Below are 20,710 nucleotides of genomic sequence, written 5' to 3'. Positions count from 1 at the left end.
GCCCCCCCCTCCCCCGAGCCAAGACCGCCCCCATTTTTTTATTCCTCCTTTCACAATAACGCTCTTTTTTTCAGGTAGCCGCCCGGGAGCCCCGGCTCGTCCTGCGCCCTTAGCATGTCCTCCCCGCCCAGAGGTGAGTCTCGTCCCCCCTCGTCGCGCTGGGCAAAGCTCGTCGTTTTGGGGGTGAGACAGCAGCGCCCGGAGCCCCCTTTGCCCCCAGCGCCCGCCGGAGATGGGAAGGGGGGACGGGAGACGGGAAGGGGGGACGGGAGACGGGTGTCCCCCGCGCCCCGGGCCCGTTTCTGCCCTTCACGGACGGCAGTGAGGCCTCCAGCACCTGCCTAAGCCTCCGTGTGTGAACAACCCCGCTTAAAAGTGGGTGACGCTGCTTAAATCCCTAGCTGGGCCCGATTTTGWCATTGCCACCACCATATACGGTAAAACTGAAGGTCTCGGTACGTTATTGCAGAATCTCCAGATTTGATTATTTCAGGGTTTTTTTTTTCCTGCTAACTTAACTTCTCGCTGTATGGGCTCTGTTTGTCTAAAACAAACTGTTGTACGCGGTTTCAGGTAAACAGCTTACTTTGGGGAGCGTGTGCTACTGTGTCTTAATCTGCTGCTCAGCGTGGCTGCAAATGCCTTTTCTGCATTTCCACCGATACTGAGGATAAATTAGCATACTCAAAACGAATTCTGACAAATCCAGGTCCCCCTGAGCTGCCTTGCACGCCTACTACCACATGCTTTTAATAAAGCATAACCTCGATACGCATTTTCTCTCTCTTATGGGAGATACCTGGTGTATCTAATGAGTCTGCGTAAAGACAAAAAGTGAATTATTCGTCAGGAACTACTTAGTTTGTGCGCATCTAATGCAGTTTGGATGAAACAAATGTTTGTGAACTGTCCCTACTGATTTCTTCTTCTTAATTCTGTGTTGTGCTCTTAGTCACCGGTTATCTGATCTTTTCCCTGTGCCGTGATTGTCTGGCAGAAACGCTTTCATGCAGTGGGAGAATATAAAAAAGGGTACGTTTGCCTGAGGACAGATGATCATGTTGGCATGTACATTCATGTACTCATTCAAAACTGTTTTTCAAACACTTATGAGAACAACGGTAACAAACAAGTGCTTTCCTGTGGAAGTTCACAAACAACAGACTGATTAAAAGGTGAATGAATATTGTATAAACTCCTGTTCAGCTGTGGAACAAACACAGTATTTACTTACCTGTCCCTGTAGTGCTCAGGTGCAACAAACAGGAGGAAAAGGGAGTAACCTTATGTCTGAGTTACAGGGCTCAGCTGGAGACTAACATGGAATTATTTTATCTGAGTGCTCCAAATAATTGTGATTAAATAGATTAATTTCAATTAGAATGACTCTCTTAGTTACATAACTGGTCCTATTATCCAGCCCTCACAAAGAGGAGGAACTGCTTTGCGGATAATTTGTTTTAAAAGTTGAAGCAAACTATGAAATCAAACTGTTATTCACTAAAACAGGTCTTTTTTCATTTTTGCTTTCCGTGGCATGTTTGACTGCTTTATTAGGTTTCGTGTATATGTGTATATATGTGTGTGTATACGTAGCATGCATGGAAAATCTCTCTGGGTGTAATATAGCTGAATGACTGCATGAATAATGCATGCACAAATGTGATCTTTGAAAGAGAATTCTGTAGACAGAAAGGAAAATTAAATTCTGAAGCAGAGTTTTCGTGGGACCTTATTTTGGAGAAGGGCTTGAATGGAAGTCTGTTTTTTCCAGAGTGATTTTTTTTGTTGTTTTTGCATCTATCATGGAAAGATGTTTATGATAAATATGCAGTTGTCATGATTACAGATGAACTGCCTTTGAGCCCCTGTAGCTCTCTTGAGCATTCCCCTTCAGTGACAGCCCGCTGTGGAAGCAACAGAAGCCTTGCTGTCTCCCGACTTCCCGTTCAGAGGCTCAGCTGCACGTGGCCTCTGCAAGCCGCTTCTCTTGGGGAGCTGAGCTGTGTTTGTTACCTTTGATCCGCTTCTCTCTTTGGCCTTGACAAAGCACGTCACTAAGGTGGTGGCCAAGGAGTTGCACCTCTTCCTCAGTAACAGTATAATAATGTAAATATGGTTCTGTACTGAACCTTACTCAAAGTGACAGTATTCTGAATGCATATTGGGATGTTCCTTGTATAAGCAAGGGAGGTGCTTTCCTGCTTGGTGTATTCCCGATTCTCTTTTGTGTGAACTTTATAGCAAGCAACCCATTGTAAGCAAAAGCAGGGAGACATGCTTTTATATTCATGAAAGTATAACATTCCTGTGTTTGTCACACTTATATTGACAACCTCAGGTCTATTAAAGAAAATCTGGCTTGCTTGACAGGTCACAGAAAGCTGGGTGCTTATGCAGGGTGGCGGAGGGATGTTTCTGTGAACATTAAGCCCCTTAAAGTGTGTCTTCTAACAAGGAAAGTCTGTGAATAACAGATGAATTCGGCACTTCTTTTTAGACTGGCTTCTAAAGTAGAGAAAATATTTGTGTGCTGCAGGAAGTCAAAGTAATTCTTCTGTCTCTACTCTTTCTGTAAAGAAAGATATGTTAAAGAAACCTATCGAATATCTCTTTAAAAGCTGGCTTGCGAAGCAGACAGTGGGCGGTGTTGAATTCTAGCATTACCTGGCGGTGCTCTGGCTTTAGTGCGACTGTTGTGCTGACAGCTCTTCCCCTCCGCAAGGACAGAAGTGCCAAAATGAATATTTAGGTCCAGCCTTGCAGTTCTGCAAACTCTTGCTCCTTTGCTCCCTTGCTCTAGAATGAGGACTGTACCAAGGACTTTTCACTCTCAGCTGAATGCTTTGAGCTCAAGTTAGAGATTATTGCTCATTATTGCTCTCCTCTCTTAGCTCAGCTTCTTTAGAGCCAGAAAAACAATTCAATTCCTCGATTTTTTCCCTGGGGGCAGGTAGAGATTTCAGGCTGAATCATCTCAGGCGGAAGGGATAGTTGATCCGGAATTGCCTTTGTTTTAGGGTTAACTACTTAAGTTCATTACTAGATGGCAAGGGAAGAAGCGAGGAGGAAAAACAACTACCCAGAGGAAAAAATGAATTTTGTTGAATTATTTGTATCTTTGGTGGGAAACATCTTCTGTATCCATGGCAAACCTCTTCTGTGCCGTGACTGTAAGCATGTAGAATTTCCATTTTATCTTCCTGTCTGGATAAGCCACTGTACTGACAAATGAGCGACAATATTTGGAGTGTGTTCTTGCATGCAGGAAAAAAGTGTATACTTTTAATTGCTTGAGGTCAAAGTCCTCAAGGTTGTATCTGGATATACAGCTTTGCTGTTCAAGTAGAAGTTATGATCGGAAAGTTAATTTTGCCACCTTTTAGTCATGGCTGGTTTTTACAGCCAGATGTTGACCTTATGGCTTCTTGTCATACCTTTACCACCTGGAAGCTAGATTACAGGGGGCTCCTCTTTTGCTTACAAAGTCTCATTGCAAAGACTTTACAGCGCACGCACACTCTGGTCCATGCTGCTGGCCTGCTCGTGTCGGCCTGGAATTTCAGATCCGATTTTTGACCTACAAAAGTTCTGGTTTATTGCTGCTTCCGTCTGGCACTGTGCCTCCTGAAGCTGTGGGAGGTCACAGGGACTCTGCTGTCAGGGGCATCTTGGACTTCCTTGGCATATCAGACAAGGGGCTGGTAGAAGGCCCGTGTTAGGGAGAGGCTGCCACTTTCCTCCCCTCTCCCATATGTCCAAAACAGACCAGCTCCGTAACGATCAGGGTTATGGTACCTTCTTACACTCCTGACTTTTAGTTGAACTGAGAAGACTCAAAAGGGAGTAGTGAGAGCTTTTATTTTATTGCTCTTTTAATTTGTAAATCTCCTAAGAATTAGACTTCTAAGTAACAGCCTCGGGCACTTAAATCTCGTGTGGTGAATTTCCTTATACTTATTTATAGTTAATTTATAATTTAGTCTTCTGTTGTTGTCTGCCTGGGACACGTGTTAACATAACAAATTGAAAATATCTCTAATCTGGATGAGCTGCTGCTGATTCACCTGGGCAGTTATACAAACGAGGTCCATGCAGCTCTTTGTGGGAATGAGATCCTTCCTCTATTACAGCAATAAATATTTCAAGTTGCCTAATTATATTTTATTAGAAAATGACTTAATTAAGAAATGTGCTAGATTGAGAGAGCTTCCTGCGAGTGCTGCAATACTTTATGCTCGGTTGACTGAACAAAAGCAAGAGGGTTTGGACTACAGTATCAGTACAGTGCAAGTAGGACTGTTGTTACTGAGTTAAACTACAGTAACCCCAAGTCTTTGAACTTCAGTGTTTTAAAATAAATAATTCACAATAATATTTCATTTTAAAATGTGTCTGTAGGCTTTGTAAAATCCAAACACTTTTTGTCTTTTCTGTTGTGAACCCATCCACAGTCTCCATGCTGTGTAAGTGGCTTTATTATTCCTCTGTGCTAGTTTTAAATAGTTTCAGATACTTCAAATGTACTTGTTAAAACTCAGCTTGTCCAATGTGTCCACTCATAAGCTTACTGACTACAGCTGGAATAGGACTGGAAACTGTATCTTCCAAGACGCACATATTCACTTCAGAGTAATCCAGCTGACACTGGATGTCACCATTGTACAACACAAATGCAGCTGAAGGTGATTGGGACCTTATATTCAGCGCACGATATAGAAAGGAAAAGCCTTATCTTTTGTCTGCCGTCTATTCCCCCCGGGTGGTTTTTTCATGAGAGTTATGGTATCATTCAAGCCTTGTCCTGCTTATATGTAACGAGCAGCACAGGTAATCCTGCTGCACCTGATTAAAATTAGTTCTGTGCTCTTACTTTGATACAGTCATTGGGAACTCAGTACACCTATTAGTCAGTAAGGCTGTACTGTGAAGATGGCCCTAGATACAGGAACGCTTCTACTAAAAAAGCAGTAGTGCTTTCTGAAGGGACAGCTGGGACAATTGCCTCTGAACGAACCACTGCTGAAATTAAACTGCAGCGTGAAGCAAGGAGGCCAGATCCTTCTCTTTATTACACAGACCCAAGTCTGGACTAAATTCAGTGAAGGCAGTGGGATTACTGTGGAGAGTATAACTGATTTATAAACTTCTAAGATAGGTGGCAAAAGTCTTGTTTTGTTCTTAGTTAAATTACATGCACGTGTGGAGTGTTCACGTACTCGCTGACAGCTCTGGGGAATCTCTGGCCTTATGATTTCTGAAATAATATGGGACTGTGGTGTAGTTTGCTAGTAAAAAGCCATTGAATTCTTCAGCAAAAATGTGTGAATGTATCACTTTTCCCACCTATTAAAAAAAATTAAATGTCTATATTTCTTAAGAAAGTGATGCTTTATGTTTACTACTTTTTTATTTGTCCTGTAAGCTTGAAATACCTGCCTGATTCCAGCATGTCTTTGAAGTTGAAATGGTATTAAGTGGAGTGGAATAATGGAATTATTCCCTATACTTGCATAATAAAACAAACTTTGCTCTTCTCTCATTTGTACAGAACAGAAAAATGCACGTATAGTGACAACTACCCTACTGCTCACTGAACATATAACAAGAGAGGACCGAGGCTCAGAGGGAAATTATCTCCTTTATGGATCCTCTTGTGCCCAAATCACTGAAGAGGCTGAATACGTGAAAAAGGTATTTTTGAAGCTGTTGTTCTGTTCCTTTCTTTGTTTCTGTAGAAAGCATGATAAGCAATAGCAATAACTACTGAAAAAGAAGATTCTGACCCGTATGGCAATACTCAGTTGTTTATCTGGAAAAACCTTTGATTTATGCATTTATTCTGGAAACACTGTTTACTTTGCACTAACAACTTAATTATAGCATGCACTGTCTTAGGTTGGGTTAAACCTCTTTGAAATTAGTGAGGTTTTCCACCCCTCCTTTAGTATTGTTGCAAGAGACACTTAAGTGCCTGTCCCCACCCAAACTCACAAGTCTGCAGAGGTAGAACTGGGGACTGTGCTTGGGGACAGGAGGAGAAGAGCGCATAGAAGCAGAGCACAGTCTGCAGGTGCGCTAGCAGTGCAGCACAAAGGCAACGTCTGTGAGCTGCAGTGGTGATATGCATGTCCAAAACCATGAAGTCTTAACTTTTGCAGCTGAAGCAACAAGGCGTCTAATAGTGTGACTGATGAGCAGATTGATAATAGGCTAATGATCAGATTGACCTGGGTCCATCAAAAGTCTAACAGAAATTTGGTATCTTATGGAAGAAGACAAGGAAGATGGAAATGGATGAATATATAACACTTAAAGCTCTACAGCATGAGTGTACGTGTGGTTGGAGCTTCTTTGCCTCCTTTACATATGAAAAAAAGTAACTAAGCAGTTAGTGCAGGACAGATGCATTAGGCTTTAAAAATGATAAGAATAGAATACTGTGAGATATGATTCATAAGAAAATAAATATATCTAAAGCTGTTGTTCAAGCTGCTAGATAATTTGAACAGCACACTGACAGTATATACTAATGTACTTGCAAGTTTTTATTTGAAGCAATTTGATAGATAACATCAATGCTGAGCTGAGTAGAATGGCTGGGCTTGGTCTCTGGAAGAGATTAGAAACACTCTTGAGCAGTCAGTGAGCAGCCTTATCTGAAGCAGAAATATTGGTTTGAGGTACCTGGAGGACCAGTACTCGGTAGGCTCAGAGTGGCACGTGAGAAAGGCAAGTCCTAGAGGTGTCAAGTGCTACAGCAGGTCTGAGGACTGGAAAAAGTCTTCTTGTTGCTTTCCTGAATGCCAGAGGAAATGTAGGAAGAACAAAGTTTACTGAATGCCTTAATGAACTCCTGTGTAGTGACAACCCAAGAAATACCTTACTCCATTATGGGCTGTGCAGTCCAGAAGAGAGGACCTCAGACTTTTGATTTAAATTAAAAAGAAATAAGATGTCTTTGTCCTCTTCGTAATTACTTATGTGAAGCTGTAGAATGAATACTATATCTTTGAATCTGGAAATTTTACCATGAATTCTCAAGAATCTCATAACCCAAAATCTTCTACATGAAGCAATTACTGAGAAAAAGATGTATTCTGTGGTGGTGACACTAATTCATAAAGGCTTCATGAACTGATACACTGCTTGATGCAGACGCTGCAATGAATAGGTAGAACACGCATCTTTTTCATAAGAGATCTTGTGAGCAAGGAGACTCAGCTTAGTAGGATCTGATATCTTATTTCTTTGCTCTAAGCAATAGAGCACAGTGATGATAATATGCAAAGACAGTTTTTCTGCATCCCAGCTGAACTTGGAAGAGCACTGTGGTATGACTAACGAGAAGGATCAGTGGGCTGAAACACTGCTAATTTAGAAATAATCATAAAAAGTTATTTTTAAAAAAAATTCTTACTCCTTTTTCTATTCAGTTGAGGAATGATGTTGAAGAAAAGCCTCTACAGTGAAAAGAAAGTGATTTTTCTGGTTAGAACCCTTTAAAACATAGAGACTATTCTTTGGTTTTGGTAGTTTATTTTTAACAAATGAACTTGATGTAAAGTAAGAAAGGCCATATAAATGCCAGTGCATTCTGGCATAAATCTGATTAATGGAAGGTCGTGCTTCTTGCACATACAGGGTCTTAAAACAGACACGTAGAAAGCAATGAGCACACATTAGTGAATGCCTGTGGAAAAAATGTTTTAAGCAATGTGCCTCCTGTCTGTTAGGCACTGATTCTAGCCCCATGTTTTCCCCAAAGTATTCATTTCGGTTGTGTTCAACGTGAGACCTGCTCTTCTCTTCTGGCAGTCCCCTGCTTCATTAGCTCTACACTTTCTAGCCAAGAACCAAGGAAAGGGGGTTCTGGACACAGGAGCCTCCTTCACTGCAAGAGCCAACTTCATCCCAGAGCAGTTCATCAGGATAAAAATAGTGCTTGATCTTGTATTAAGTCATGTATCACACAGAGGTTTATCTGGCACCTTATCTTTAATTATTTTCCTTGCTGATTCCAGTTTTTCCCTTTGGGGGAACCCCTGCTCCCTCACTGGTGTGCTGCCCACTGTTAGCTTCTACTTAAATCCATGTGCATCTCACTGTCTCTTTCCCTTACTCCCAAATAGTCCCCAGAGCCCATTTCTGCTGGAGACCCAGGTTCCTAACTCCATCTTGCCTGCTCTTGCCCTGCCATGTTCCAGTTTTCTTTTTCCTGCTGAGTTCTGGTTACCGCAGTTTTCTCTGTGTCCCGGATCCCTCTGGCCTGCTCCCAGGAATGCATCCGGTTGCTCTGCAGGGTTGGCGCGTGCACAGTTTGCGAAGTACTAGAGCTCTGCCCTGGGACTATGAGATCCTGGAAGGTCTGGTCACTAAAGCCGAGGGATTTTTTTAGCTACTTGCACCTTGTCTAACCTCTGTTTAAATCCTTTATCAGAGGTGCTTTTCTGCCAGACATCCAACCACTGTTCCAAAGAGGCAGTCCTTAGGCAGAAAACAGATTTGGGGATGTTTTGCTAAAACAGTTAAAATATGCTGGAGTAATAAATAGCTGAAAGGTTCTTTTAATGGGAAGTGTTGGATAACAATTAATAATGTGCATTTCTGCAGCCTCACCTATAATACAACATGTGCTGCAATATTCTAAAAGCTAATTAATCTTGTGAAATAACACTGTAGAGAATGGAACGTAGTTATTTATCAGGATTGACATGTTAATGCTTTCAAATGTAAAACCCTGGAGAGCTGAACAAACAGAACATTGTAATTTCTCTTAATTTATTGAGGGTGGTGAAACTGTTGTGACCGCTACTCTGTAAATAGTTTAGGCCTTGGCTCTCTGAAGAGCTAGCTGTGGAGTTGTCTGTCCAGTGCTCCCTGCAGGAGGAAGAGAGGGATGTTAATAAGAAACAAGATTTTTTTTTAGAGTCACAATCATGAATGCTGATTGTTAAAGCTATTTTTTAGTATTTTGAAAATAATTTCCATGTGTATTTCCTTTAGCAGCTTCCTCAAATCTCAGGCAATAAACTGGAGTCAACGAACAGTACGTCTAGCTCCAAGTACAGTCCCATTGTGGCGAAGATGAAAGAAACAGAACACCAGCTCTTGCTGGTGAGCAAGGAAAACCAAGTACTAAAGGTCAAGGTGCGTTCCAATTTTTTTTTTTTTTTTTTAAGGCTTCCAGTGAATATCTCTGCTTTGCAGCCCAGTGGGCATTTAGCTCTGTTTGCACTAGAGTTAGTTGCTGCAGAAAAGCGCCTATTTGGTACTCCTTTGCCAGGTTCTTTGCTTCTGGAGAAGGAGCAGATCAGCTAGTACAAACTGTTTCATTTTAGTAGACAGTGAAATTCATATTGAAATCTGCTCCTAAGGACATATTTGATTTTTGGATAGTGAGATGACATAGCCAGCTCTGTTGATAGTAGACAGCAGATGTATTTACAAGCAGTTAGAAGTACATCTCTCCTTTTAAATCATAAGCCTTTGTCATATGGGATGGCTCAATACTGAATAAATCTGCCTTTATTTGGAAACTAAAATGCCTGTCAGATCCCTGCTCACATTCATGGCATTGTTCACAGGTATTTAGGACTTATTTTATTTTATTTTTTTTACGAGGGTAAGTATTGAAATTTGATGTTGTATAGAGAGCTTAATTTTTGGCATCTAATTATAACATCACTTTTTTTAAAGCACAATAAATGTTTTCTGTACAATTACTCTTTCTAGCTGGAAGCTACAAGAGAAGCAAGTGTACAGGCTCTCAGATCTGCCTCCCAAACACTGTATGAGAATTACCATACTCGGTCAGAAGAACTTAAAAAAAGACATGAGAATGATAAGAAGCAAATACAGGTACAAATCTCTCCTACGTGTGGGGATGGCAATACTGTTCAGTACCAAAATACTCCTGGAAGATATTTCTTCTGTTTATTTTACTTGGGGTCATATATAAATGTTTTTCGAATATGAACGATTTTAGGGGCTCTTTACTTTCAGAGGGTGATGCTCACCTACTGTGGGTTAAGTCATCTTAAGGTATTTTGAGTTTCTTATGTTAGTGTGGAGACAGCTTATATTGGTAGGCAGTTCTGGAAATGGAGAGCACGGTTTCTTATGGGGACTCTGGCTCTCTGTGCTGCATACTTTGAATCTAAGAACTCCAATGTCTACTCCTCGTGCAATATGAAAAATTAAAAATTATTTCAGTTTTATTCTTGATTCTTCGAATAAGGTTGGTAGAATTGGCTCAAAATTAGACCGTGGCATTCTCTTCCATTTTTTCCTTTCTCTCTACTCATGATAATTAAAAGAAGTGTGATTCTGGCTAAAGAGGGTCAGGATATTTGACAGGACTTAGCAATGATACTAAGTTGTGTTAACTGTAGGAGTGGGAAAGACCCAAAGAAGAATAGGACAAGACCTTTTTAGCGGGAAATGGGAGACATCTTCCTGCTACACCACTGCTCTCATTTGGAGGGGCTGCGTGATTAAAGACTCATCTCCATAAGCACCAAGGCGCAGGGAGCAGTGCCGGGCGGAGGAACCCCCAAGGGCAGCAAACGGGCCCCCTGCGTGGCTCCTCCTGGGGCCAGCCGAGGAGATCGGCCCCACTGCCTCGGCGTGACGGCCGCCAGATGAACCGAGGGTCCCTGGCCCCCTCGCAGGCTAAGGGGGGTTGATGCCTACAGGGATATGGGGTTCGTTATGAGATGCCTGGGAAAAGCCGTGTGCTTGTTGTGTGGGCATGTGTGTCAATGTGTAATGCCTAGCGAACGTTAAGCTGGACTAGCTGGCACGTAGGGTAGGATGCTTGGGAGGTAGGTATCGGAGCAGCCATAAATCTGGGCTGGATACTGGAGAGATCAGGAGGTCCAGACCAAGTCCTGGACAGACTGTGGGGTCTGGGGGATCAGCTCCTGGTAGTACCGTGGGTCTGGAGCAGCTAGAAGAGATGCCCGTCTGTGTGCGTGTGTGTCTCTGTGCATGAGGCAACTGAGACCAGGGCATCCCGGTGTCTAGGACCAGTTACTGGGGGGATCCATAGTGTGAGTGTGCGTAGGTCTGAGCACCAGCAGCTGGAGTGGGGCTGCAGGCCTCGGGGACTCATGTGTCTAGGTGCCAGCTGCTGCGGAGACCTGGGGACCAGTTACTGGATAGGCCGAGGGTCTGAGACCAGCTGCTGGCGGGATCTATATGGTGTATATATGGCCTATACGTGTGTATATATTTTTCGGTAACAGGCTTTCATCGTGATCAGCCAGAGAAGGGAACAGGATGAGGCTGTTGGTGCTGTTTGTGCTTTTATGAGTGTTGTGTTTTCTGGCTGGGTTGATCCGTGTGGCCAGCCAGGTGTCTATGTATGCGTTGCGGGTATGTGCACGTATTGGGAATAAACACTCGGCCTCGCTGCTGGCTGGACCTCGGGTCAGCGAGCCGCAGCAGCCTCGCCTCCATCCATCTACTGCATTCACCAGCTCCTGACACATATGCATGTGTGTATTTAATGCCCTTCCTCATCGTAGGCCTACAACCTTGAACAAGAACGAAAGCTCCAGCAAAATACGGAAAAAGCCAATCGCCTAGCTGAAGGAATCACGGAAAAATGCACCCAGATTACAGAAATGGAGAAGAGAGTGCAAAGGATGGAAGAGGTATGTTCCTGCAGCCCTTTGCGTTCAGGAGTCACCTTAGCGGAGAGACCTCCCCTTCTGCTGGAGGTTGTTAGCCCTAGGACTGTCCGTGTTTGCGTACTTCTGCTCTGCCGAACTGGAGCTGTTCACCTGAGTAAAAGACTCTCTGGAATTACATGTCTTATTATTATTTTGTTAGCTCCCATGTCAGGACAGAGCAACAGTGTGGAAGATGGTGCTGAGTCTGTTGAAAAGAGTTAATTACTTTCAGTATTTGGGGCATTGAAACTAAAAGGACTTCTGCCATGTTGCAAAAAATTTCCTCTCCTTTATGGTGAATTTGCTTTGGTGGTTTTAGCTGATTTTGAAGAACTGATGGTATCATGCATAATTTTCCTGATGTATGCGCTGAATAGCAGTGGGAGTTACTGTACTGGAAATACTATTTTAAAACTAAATTTTCCTTGTCCTGGGCTTACTGTAAATACAGGGTCAATGAATACAATACCTGCATGTAACTTAGTTTAAAGTTGTTAAATGTGAAATAGGATGCATCTTCCCAAACGCACGTTACCTGAATTTCCAGTTCGCAGTATGCTGTAACCAAGTCACTAATACGATGGAGGAGAAGCAAAGCAGGGATGCGTATATTTTGCTTTTGTCTTCTAGTAAAAATTTAAAACATTACAGACCTGATCCCAGCTGTTGCAGAATGCCCTGCAGCTGGGCTTAGAGCACCTCGACACGGTTCAAAGTCCCTTAGGTAGAGAGAAAATTTTACTTTTTTTTTTTGCCTCCTATGTGAATGACTCACCGTTAGACTACAGGTAAAAGACCAGCCCCAGCTTTTCTTTCCTGATCTCCCTCTCTCCACACGGGGATCCGAGGGAAGTTTCTTCCCACTCGTTTTCAGGCCTGCCGGTTCCCCCTCACATTCCCCGAGCGAAGGCGAATGGCTCCCCTGGAACTGGCTGCGTTAGGGGCCGCCGACTGCTGCGGCTCCCGCGGTACCGTGGGCCAGGTGGTGACGCGCGTGACCCCATCCTTGCTCTGGGACCTCTGGCGCTCGGCAGAGATGCGGCAGGGGTGGTTCCCCCGGCCCTGCTGTTCCTGCCCGCTGGTTTTGCTCTCGTGGCAGTGCCACAGCGTCTGCCCGCAGGGAAGCGCGCTCGGCTCGCGCTCCTGTACCTTCTGCCTGCTTTCCTGATGCCCGCCTTTGTACAGATGGCACCTTGCGGGCATCGGGGGTGTAGTTTCGGTGACGCACGCATTTTCACCTTTCTTTTCAGCCCTTTCCCTCGCTGCTCATCCAAGTCCTTGCTTTTTTCCCTTCTCGTGCATTTCTGCCAGCCATCACACACAAGTGATCTTTCTAATGCAAAGAGTTTCATCACCAGTTTCCTTCAGATTTTTCCCTATGTGGAAGAAATTTCAGTGACTTCTTCTGTCTCTGAATGTCCAAGCTAATAGCAGCAGATACGGTTTAGCATTTGGGTTGATGCCGTCTCTGGCAGCAGCATAACAACGTGTGTCGTGGACCTGATTGATTGATGACGAATGCAGCATGTGAAACACAAAATGGTTTTGTGCAGTAACTGCGCCAAAGGTAGATCCTGGCTACATAGATTTTATTCTTTGGCATGTTTACCTAGCTGACCCTTAACTCGTATATCTAAGGGCTTTTGTGGTGCCTTGAATGTCAGAATTCTTTTTTCTTGGGCTGAGGGTTACACGTCTGTAGTCTGAAAAGGTGGGTTATAGGATGGCTTTTTGACTGATACTCATGCAATCTGCTTTCAGTCCAGAAGGAGTAGTATGGTAGCTGTGAAGGGAGGGTCTAAGAAAAGAAAGGAAGGGAATAGTTTGTGGTGTTATTGGTGTTTAGACAGTTTATACAGTTGGAAAAAGCCATGATTTCAGACTTGGAAGTGTCTTATCTTTCTTCTAACAGCAAAAATGTACTTTCCTTGTAACACCTGTCTGTGTCCAGGAATTTTGATAGGCTGTCAAAACAAAAATATGTCCTCAAATGCAATCAGTCAAAAAAAGACACAGATTTACCCAGACTTTTAGAATGTGTAATTTGCATTTTGGGGGTAGTGAATATGCCTCAACTTCTTAAAATGCTAGAAGACAGGTTTTGCCACCCTATTCAAGCTGCACAGAATTTTTCTTCTGCATATGAGACATCTTGATTTCAATGGGATTGAACACAGACCAATGCACTGCTCAGCCAGAATAAAGCTGATAGGATCAGTCACTGCACCGATGGGTTTCTGGAAATCAAATGTTATGAAAAAGTACTTTCGAAGAATTTGCGCTCTTCTAGTAACACAACATCCCATAAATAGAATTGGACATAACAGTAGTAATGCAGTATCCACCGGCAGCTGAGCATAATCATTCACAAGATCTAAGTTTTATGCTAATTAAATAAAGGCGAGACCTCTTGTTTTAACAGAGTTTTCTCATGATAAATCAGTACATTGTTGTCCCTTTCTAAATCAATTCAGAGAGGTCAAACTGCTCTGTATCTAAAGCTGATGTTGATGTAGGTCCATTTGTAGATGATTATTGCTGAATTCTGTCTATTGTCAGATAGTGATTAAAACCATCAAATATTTAGGCAAATTTTTCTTGCTAATCAAACAATAGAAAGTGTAATATTGTTTTTATATAACTTTAATTGTTCCCTTAGGAAAAGAAAACTCTGATGGAAAGGAAGCTGTCACTGGAACAGATGCTTCTACAGATGATGTCAAAGAAAGAAGACAGCAAACGGTGACTGAATGCATATGATAAAGTGTTTTCCTTTTTGAGGGGGATTGTTTTATATGGGGTACCAGACAATAACTTGCTCAAGTTCCTTTTGGTAGTAAAATTATTCATGTCATAAACAACTGGTTCAAAACCTGAATTAGGGTGATTGTTTAAAAAAAACAAACAGATCTTAGCGTACTGTACCTCTGAGATATTGATTCTTCTCAAATTCTACTACCTACTACCTTTTCTTCCATCTTGCATGTACTAGTTGCTTCTCTTCTCTGATTCTTGCTTGAGGTTGATGCTGCTTTTTTGTCATTGTTCCTGCAACGAGTAAGGAAGTAGTCAGGAATCAGTAGGTCTGCATTCTGTTACCATCATGGACCTTCAAGGCCGCTTTATGTCATCTCTTTGAGCCACTATACTCGCTCGTAAAGTTGATCCTGTCCTGAAGAGCTTTTAGGTTAGAGAAGGAGCGTCATTTATCTTGCATAACAGAGTGCTGCTTTCTGCTGGGATTTGTGTTCTAATAATAGAACATCATGTCTGTAATAAAAAAATGAACTGATGATGAATGGAAGGGCTGTGCACGATTTGTGAATCGTGCAGCATTCCTCTCTTGCATTGACAACCTGGAAGGATTTTCACACTTTCTTCTTTACATACTATGTATCTCTACCTTCACTGGCTGACAGAAGGTGAGAAGCTAAAAGACTTCTTGAATGGCTGGCTTTTTCGTGCTGGAATCCTTCTAAACAGTGAAATTGCACCATTGATTCTGTCATCTCTTATGCACAAAGCAACATATGTCAACAGTGTCTCACTTGCAGTTGCATTCTTTTGGGGCAAGTGTGTTTTTATTTAAAGCATACGTGCTGTATTCATTTAACAAATACTTAGCCTAGTACTCATTTTTACTCGTTGCATCTTCAGTTTGAGGTGTCTGCCGCAGAGTATGCTGTCCCTTTTCAACAGGGACATGCTACTTAGGGACTATTATTCCATAGTGTTTCAGAGTGACTTTAAGCAGCTCTTGTCTTGAAAGAAAGGACTCCCTTTTATGGTTAAAGTGTATTACTCAAAAGCACATTTATTTGCTCTCAGTGGGAAAAAATACTGCTGCTGTTTATCCTTTTCTTCTCATCTCATGCATAACAACTGCATATCTTCTTTCTCTTATATCAGACAATGCTCTGTTGTTTATGGATTCTCTCATTTGTGAATTCAATTTATGAAGTTATTTATGAATTTCCTTACCAACAGTTAGTAAGGGTAGAGGGTGGTCCTACCAGGTAAAGCCTGCCTTGGACTACAGTTTATTTGTTCTGCTCAGTAAAGAAGTCTTTTTATGTGTATTTATATGTGAATTACAGCCATGTATCTTCAGCAGCATTCAGAACAGCCTTGCTAGCACCAAGCTCTTGAGTACAGCCTGATGTAGGAAGGCACATTGGGCCATTCAGTCAACCCTTGGGGGGGGGAAAGAACCTTAAAATGTGCTTTGCTTTTCCACCACTAGGTGTCTGGCTCTTCAGATGGAGATTTCCACTCTGCAAGAACAGATTTGCCATTTGCAGCGTGTGATCCAGGCCCAGCATCAGAACCTGCGCAGTGTGATTCAGGAGGTCAGGCAGAGGTTGTTACACAGGACAGCTTTTTCATGTTTGGGAAAACAAGCACTAGAGACTTGGTTCTGTGCTTTTGTCTTGAGTCTCTCTGACTGGTGAGGAGCAGCTTGCTCATCGTGTTTTGCCTGGTTTTGCACACCCTGCATTCGTATTCGTTTTGACGCTACATTTAAAATGGAAATGCTATATTCCGTGCAGAGCGCTCCGTCTCTGATAACTGCAGCAGCCAGTTACTAACTTGGTGAGGCAGCCAGTAAAATCTTTATGTGCCGGTGCTGCTCCGGGGGCCCAGATCCCCCTTGCTTCCGTAGTCCCATTGAACTCCCTGCTTGTTGCAGTAATCCTTGAAGCATCTGGTCACTGACTAGGCTAGATGAACGTGCCTTACACCTATTTTTATGCTAAGTGAGTAAAGCTATTTTCATGAACGCAGCAAATAATAGGCTTAGATACTGGGAGGCATACAACAAAACTTAACGCAATTAAACTGCTTTGCAAAGTAACTATATAATGTGAACTGCTTTTACTGACAGTACTAACCTGCGCTGTGTGCTACACGACTTGCAAAACGTGTTTGTCTTCTCCCAACTAGTTGAAACAAGTTCCCACACTAATTAGTCTTCATAATCATGTTTCTGTGAATAGGCCAACAAAAGGTAGGCTTGTTATCCTAAGGAAAATGCGACACTGTGGTGAGACTGTTTTATAAATTGTTCAGTCAATTATTCTACATTTGAATTTTCCTATGATAAAAGACTATGGGAGTCTCTCTATGCTTTAGAGACTTGAAATGTCTGCATTTTTTCTGTTATGATGAGACACTTAACACTGTGGTTTTATTTGTCATAGAAACATTCTTAATGTTTTAAGGTTTTTAATCCAGTACAAACTTCATGTTCTAACTCCTAGGTGGAAGAATTGAACAATGAACTCAGAAACCAAGATGAAAAAATAGGAAATCTGACAGAAAAGCTAAATGCGCTTGAAGCTCAGGTAAAGTGAGAAAGAAACAAGATATCTTAAACTAAACTTATACAATTTTGAGATCAAAAATAATTCTCTAAAATCATCATGTTTGACTTCCTCAACAGCTCAGTAAGGCTTATATTAGGACCTTCAGTCAAGGCATAACACTATTTTTTTTCCCTTGCGTTATTCCCTAGGATCGAATAAGGGGAACTAACTCTAAAATTGCTGACTTTATGCAATGGAAGGGTGTTTTGTTTTGTTTTTTTCCTTTCCTAAGTAGTCAACAGTCGTCTTGTAGAAAGGATAAACTCACCAGTGACTTCAATGGTAAAAGATCCTAAGTGCCATATCCCATATAGACTTGGGTTTTATTTCCACTGCAGACACCTCTTGAAGTAGAGATCAGAACCCAGTGATTTGACCTTTTTTCAGGTTATTGTTGTGATCGCGAGGCAAGAGAGGTCAGTCCTGGCCGTCTCCCCCTTGTGTCCATCCTGAAAGGATGGAGGTGTCTTCAAGTACCTGGGACTGGGGATTCAGGTGCCGCCCCCCCCACCCCAACTCAGCCCCTCTGCACCAGCTCTCTGGGCAGCTAACCAGGCTGGCTGCATGGCCCAGCTCTTACACAAGTACCTAAGTAAGTGACTTCTTAGAGCACAGCCTGTAGATCCCGTGTCTGAAAGGAAGGTATGTGGCAACTGCCTTCTAGCGCCTGCATCTCGCATTGCACCTGGTCCTAAGTGTCATGAAAATCTCACCCTTTGTGTCTGTAGTTATTTAACTAAACCCACAGCACCCGTGAATTAAGGAACATCATCAAAATATACTAGTTTGTATTTTGACAACCAATTCTTTGCCTTGACATTCACCATGGCTGCCTTGGTGACAAGCATCAGCTTAGAAGTAAAAAGTAGAAAGGAATGACATGGGTATGGGAGATGGAAAAGGCTGCGGGAATCAGGATTTTAAACCTGTAATTGGCACGAGAATTTTAGCAGCGAGGTATTAATGTAGCAACCTGTGACTTGACCCTTCAGGTACTTGCATGCTCAAAGCTAACTGTGTGGAGCAGTCCAATTAAGCACGTATGTGTGAAATTTATGGTGCATGTCTTTCAGTTTTCTGATTGCTTCCTGGCCAGCTTCCTGCCTCTTGGGAATCAAGTCTTTGTTCTTTGCCTGCTTCCTTCCTATTGTTTCTTATTTAATTATTAGGCAATTGCAGTTTTTGCTAGTATCATCTTCAGCGTTGCATGGAAACTAGCTCTATGTAAAGGCTGACAATTTTTTTTTTTATCCATCCTTTTTTGGTGTTGGTGTTATTTTAACTAGTTTGGATCACAACTTAATTGTATGTTCTGTACTGTTTTCAGACTATTCTTTTTACTCATCTGCTAGGACTGAATGAAATATCAAACTTCAGAACTCTAGAAAATCTGTATTTGTATCATAGTTCTTGTTGGTATCAACATAAGCTGTCAGATGCATGTATTTACATGAGGTGGCAAGAGCTATGTTGCTTTGTTTTCGCAAGACTTGTCAAAATACAAGTTAGTGCTAAGGTTCCTGCCCAAGGGCTTTTAGGGTTGCTAAACCTAACGCTGTATCTGTGTAAGAGACTCAGCTCTGCCTATTTCTGTGTGAGGCTGAGGACCAGATAACAACAGCGCTTGGTGGCTGTTCAGTCGTAGCACTGCTCTACTTTTCCTTAGGTAGGTTAGAGCCTTTGGCCAGATTCGGATACGAATCTGTGTTAGGTGCCCAAAGCCTGTCTGCTTCCAAACTCCTGATTTAGAAACGGATGTCCAGGAGCTGTTTATCCTTGGAAGTGTTTGAAATCCTCGGCAGCTTCTGCTGCTTATTTTTCCACTACCCAGTCACCTTATCCTCTGTGGATGCCCAGAACTGCCCTGACTTCGGCTGCCCCTGTCAAAGCTTCGTGATGGTTAAAATTTAGGGTGAGCGGTGTCGGTGTCTCTTGTAGGGTCTGTCTCAGTCAGGCTGCACTCCTGACTGCCCCCGTTCCAAAGCGGGGCAACAGCAACCCAGTGTCTTCGGTCAGGAAACATGGTTGATGGTGGAGAGGGAAGAGAAAGTGTTAAGAAAACTTTGACCAGATCTTTCAGCATCTCGGACCTTCATCGCCCCATGCTGAGGAACCTGAAGTCCCTCAGTTGCTAAGGTTGTCTGTATGACAACATCTGCTTTTTATTTCTTTGCACTGTATCTTCCACTCACTTTTTTAAAAAAAGGCCTTTCTGAACGAGCTGCAGGCTCTTGTCATCCAGTCTTGTTTTGTCTGCTACATTATTCTGAGCAGGGATTTTTTTTTTTCTTGCAGAATAAGGAACTTAAAGAAAAAGTGGAATTATGGTCTGGCCAATCCAAGACTAAAGTTTCAAAAGGTGTCGTGACAGAGTAAGTATCTTTGAAGGTATTCCATGACACATGAGCAGCTGAGTGTGCGCTATTTGCAGGCCTCACCAAACTCCCCTGCAGAGTTTTGAAGGAATTGATTCTGCCCTTGGTGGAAGTAATCAGATTTCATCCTTCAGGGGTTATTTTCTTTATAAAGGAAAGAGAAAACACAAGCTCTACTTCAAACTCGTTAGCTAATAGTGCAACTGATGGAGCAGTATGCCTGAATGCCGTGCTGCATTCCAGATCAAATGGGGCATGCTCAACAGATCAACCAAAGGCATCCATAGCAGCTTGTACATCGGTTTAAAATTAAATGAAACAAGGCAGACTGTGGTGACTGGGAGGTGTGCACACACCCGCACCAAGCCAGGAGAGGCTGTACTCACCCTGTGAAACCAAGTAACTTGGTAGGTTTTTCTGCAGTGTATGTTCCTTGGCTCCAGTAGATCTGGATTCAAGTTTCTGCCCTCAGCTGGCAGAACAGGAGCTTGAAGTCCTCTGTATCCAGGGCAATAGTTACAAACCTCTGAGTTAGTGCAGTATGTAGGGGTAGACTGTTCCTCGGTTTCTAGGAAAAAAACCTTTTAAACGAAGGGGGGTAAATCTGGCTCTCTATGAATGAGTTGTGTAGCTGAGGACTCTGACCAGTGGTACCTGGCTTGCAGGAAACAATTACAGTGCTGGGCAGTGGATTGACCACATTTTGGTGGATTTAAGGTAGGCTTTGGCATGTGAAGATTTTTGAATGATCTCTACCTTTTTGTGCTTTATTTTGCAGCACACCGCAAGGCTTTGGAACATCACCTTACTTCATGCTCACCAGGATAAGGAAGCAAGAAAGCTAGATGAACAACTGGATGTTTGTCTTCTCCCTTTTTTTGATGTGCTGCAATCCTTAACTCCTACATCATTTTTGCTACTGCAAAGCACCTTCAACACTTGCTGCTTTTTTACGAAACATGGTACAGAAGTGGTGCTACAGAGCTGCATTTAGAAGAATAAGCCTGGAAGCAAGGCAAGAGCTGAAGAGACGGTGAGCTCATTAACGCCTGCACAGCCCAAATGGGAAAAGCTGCCCTTGGCCGTGCCTGAGGAGGACACACTGCTGCCGCGCAGCTGCACCGCTGCCTTTGCGCCCTGCGTAGTGCGGGCTGCAGCATGCACCTGCCTCCACTGCTGGGCAGTGGCACACTAAAGGGCTCCAACCGTACAGACTGCAGCAAAGAATCAGTTTTAGCTGCTGCTCGAATTTAGGCAAGATTATTTTAAAATAAACTTTTAGATATTCTGT

General features: G+C 42.8%; 1 protein-coding gene across 1 annotated transcript in view; it reads left to right on the top strand.

Annotated features, from left to right (window-relative positions):
- CCDC68 (coiled-coil domain containing 68) overlaps positions 1 to 20,264 on the top strand; it is a 24,989-nt gene extending 4,725 nt beyond the window's left edge. The window contains exons 2-10 of the mRNA XM_026076925.1: positions 5,552 to 5,694; positions 9,007 to 9,150; positions 9,736 to 9,861; positions 11,532 to 11,660; positions 14,338 to 14,420; positions 15,922 to 16,027; positions 16,940 to 17,023; positions 19,340 to 19,416; positions 20,198 to 20,264. Of these exons, the coding sequence (XP_025932710.1) occupies positions 5,552 to 5,694; positions 9,007 to 9,150; positions 9,736 to 9,861; positions 11,532 to 11,660; positions 14,338 to 14,420; positions 15,922 to 16,027; positions 16,940 to 17,023; positions 19,340 to 19,416; positions 20,198 to 20,264 (959 nt within the window). The remainder of the gene's footprint in view (positions 1 to 5,551; positions 5,695 to 9,006; positions 9,151 to 9,735; positions 9,862 to 11,531; positions 11,661 to 14,337; positions 14,421 to 15,921; positions 16,028 to 16,939; positions 17,024 to 19,339; positions 19,417 to 20,197) is intronic.
- Positions 20,265 to 20,710: the final 446 nt, after the last annotated feature.

Source organism: Apteryx rowi, unplaced genomic scaffold (genome assembly GCF_003343035.1).
Source record: "Apteryx rowi isolate R43461 unplaced genomic scaffold, aptRow1 scaffold_442, whole genome shotgun sequence".
In the NCBI taxonomy this organism is placed as follows: domain Eukaryota; kingdom Metazoa; phylum Chordata; class Aves; order Apterygiformes; family Apterygidae; genus Apteryx; species Apteryx rowi.
The sequence above is the reverse complement of the archived record's forward strand: the minus strand, read 5'-3'. Positions and strand labels throughout refer to the sequence as shown.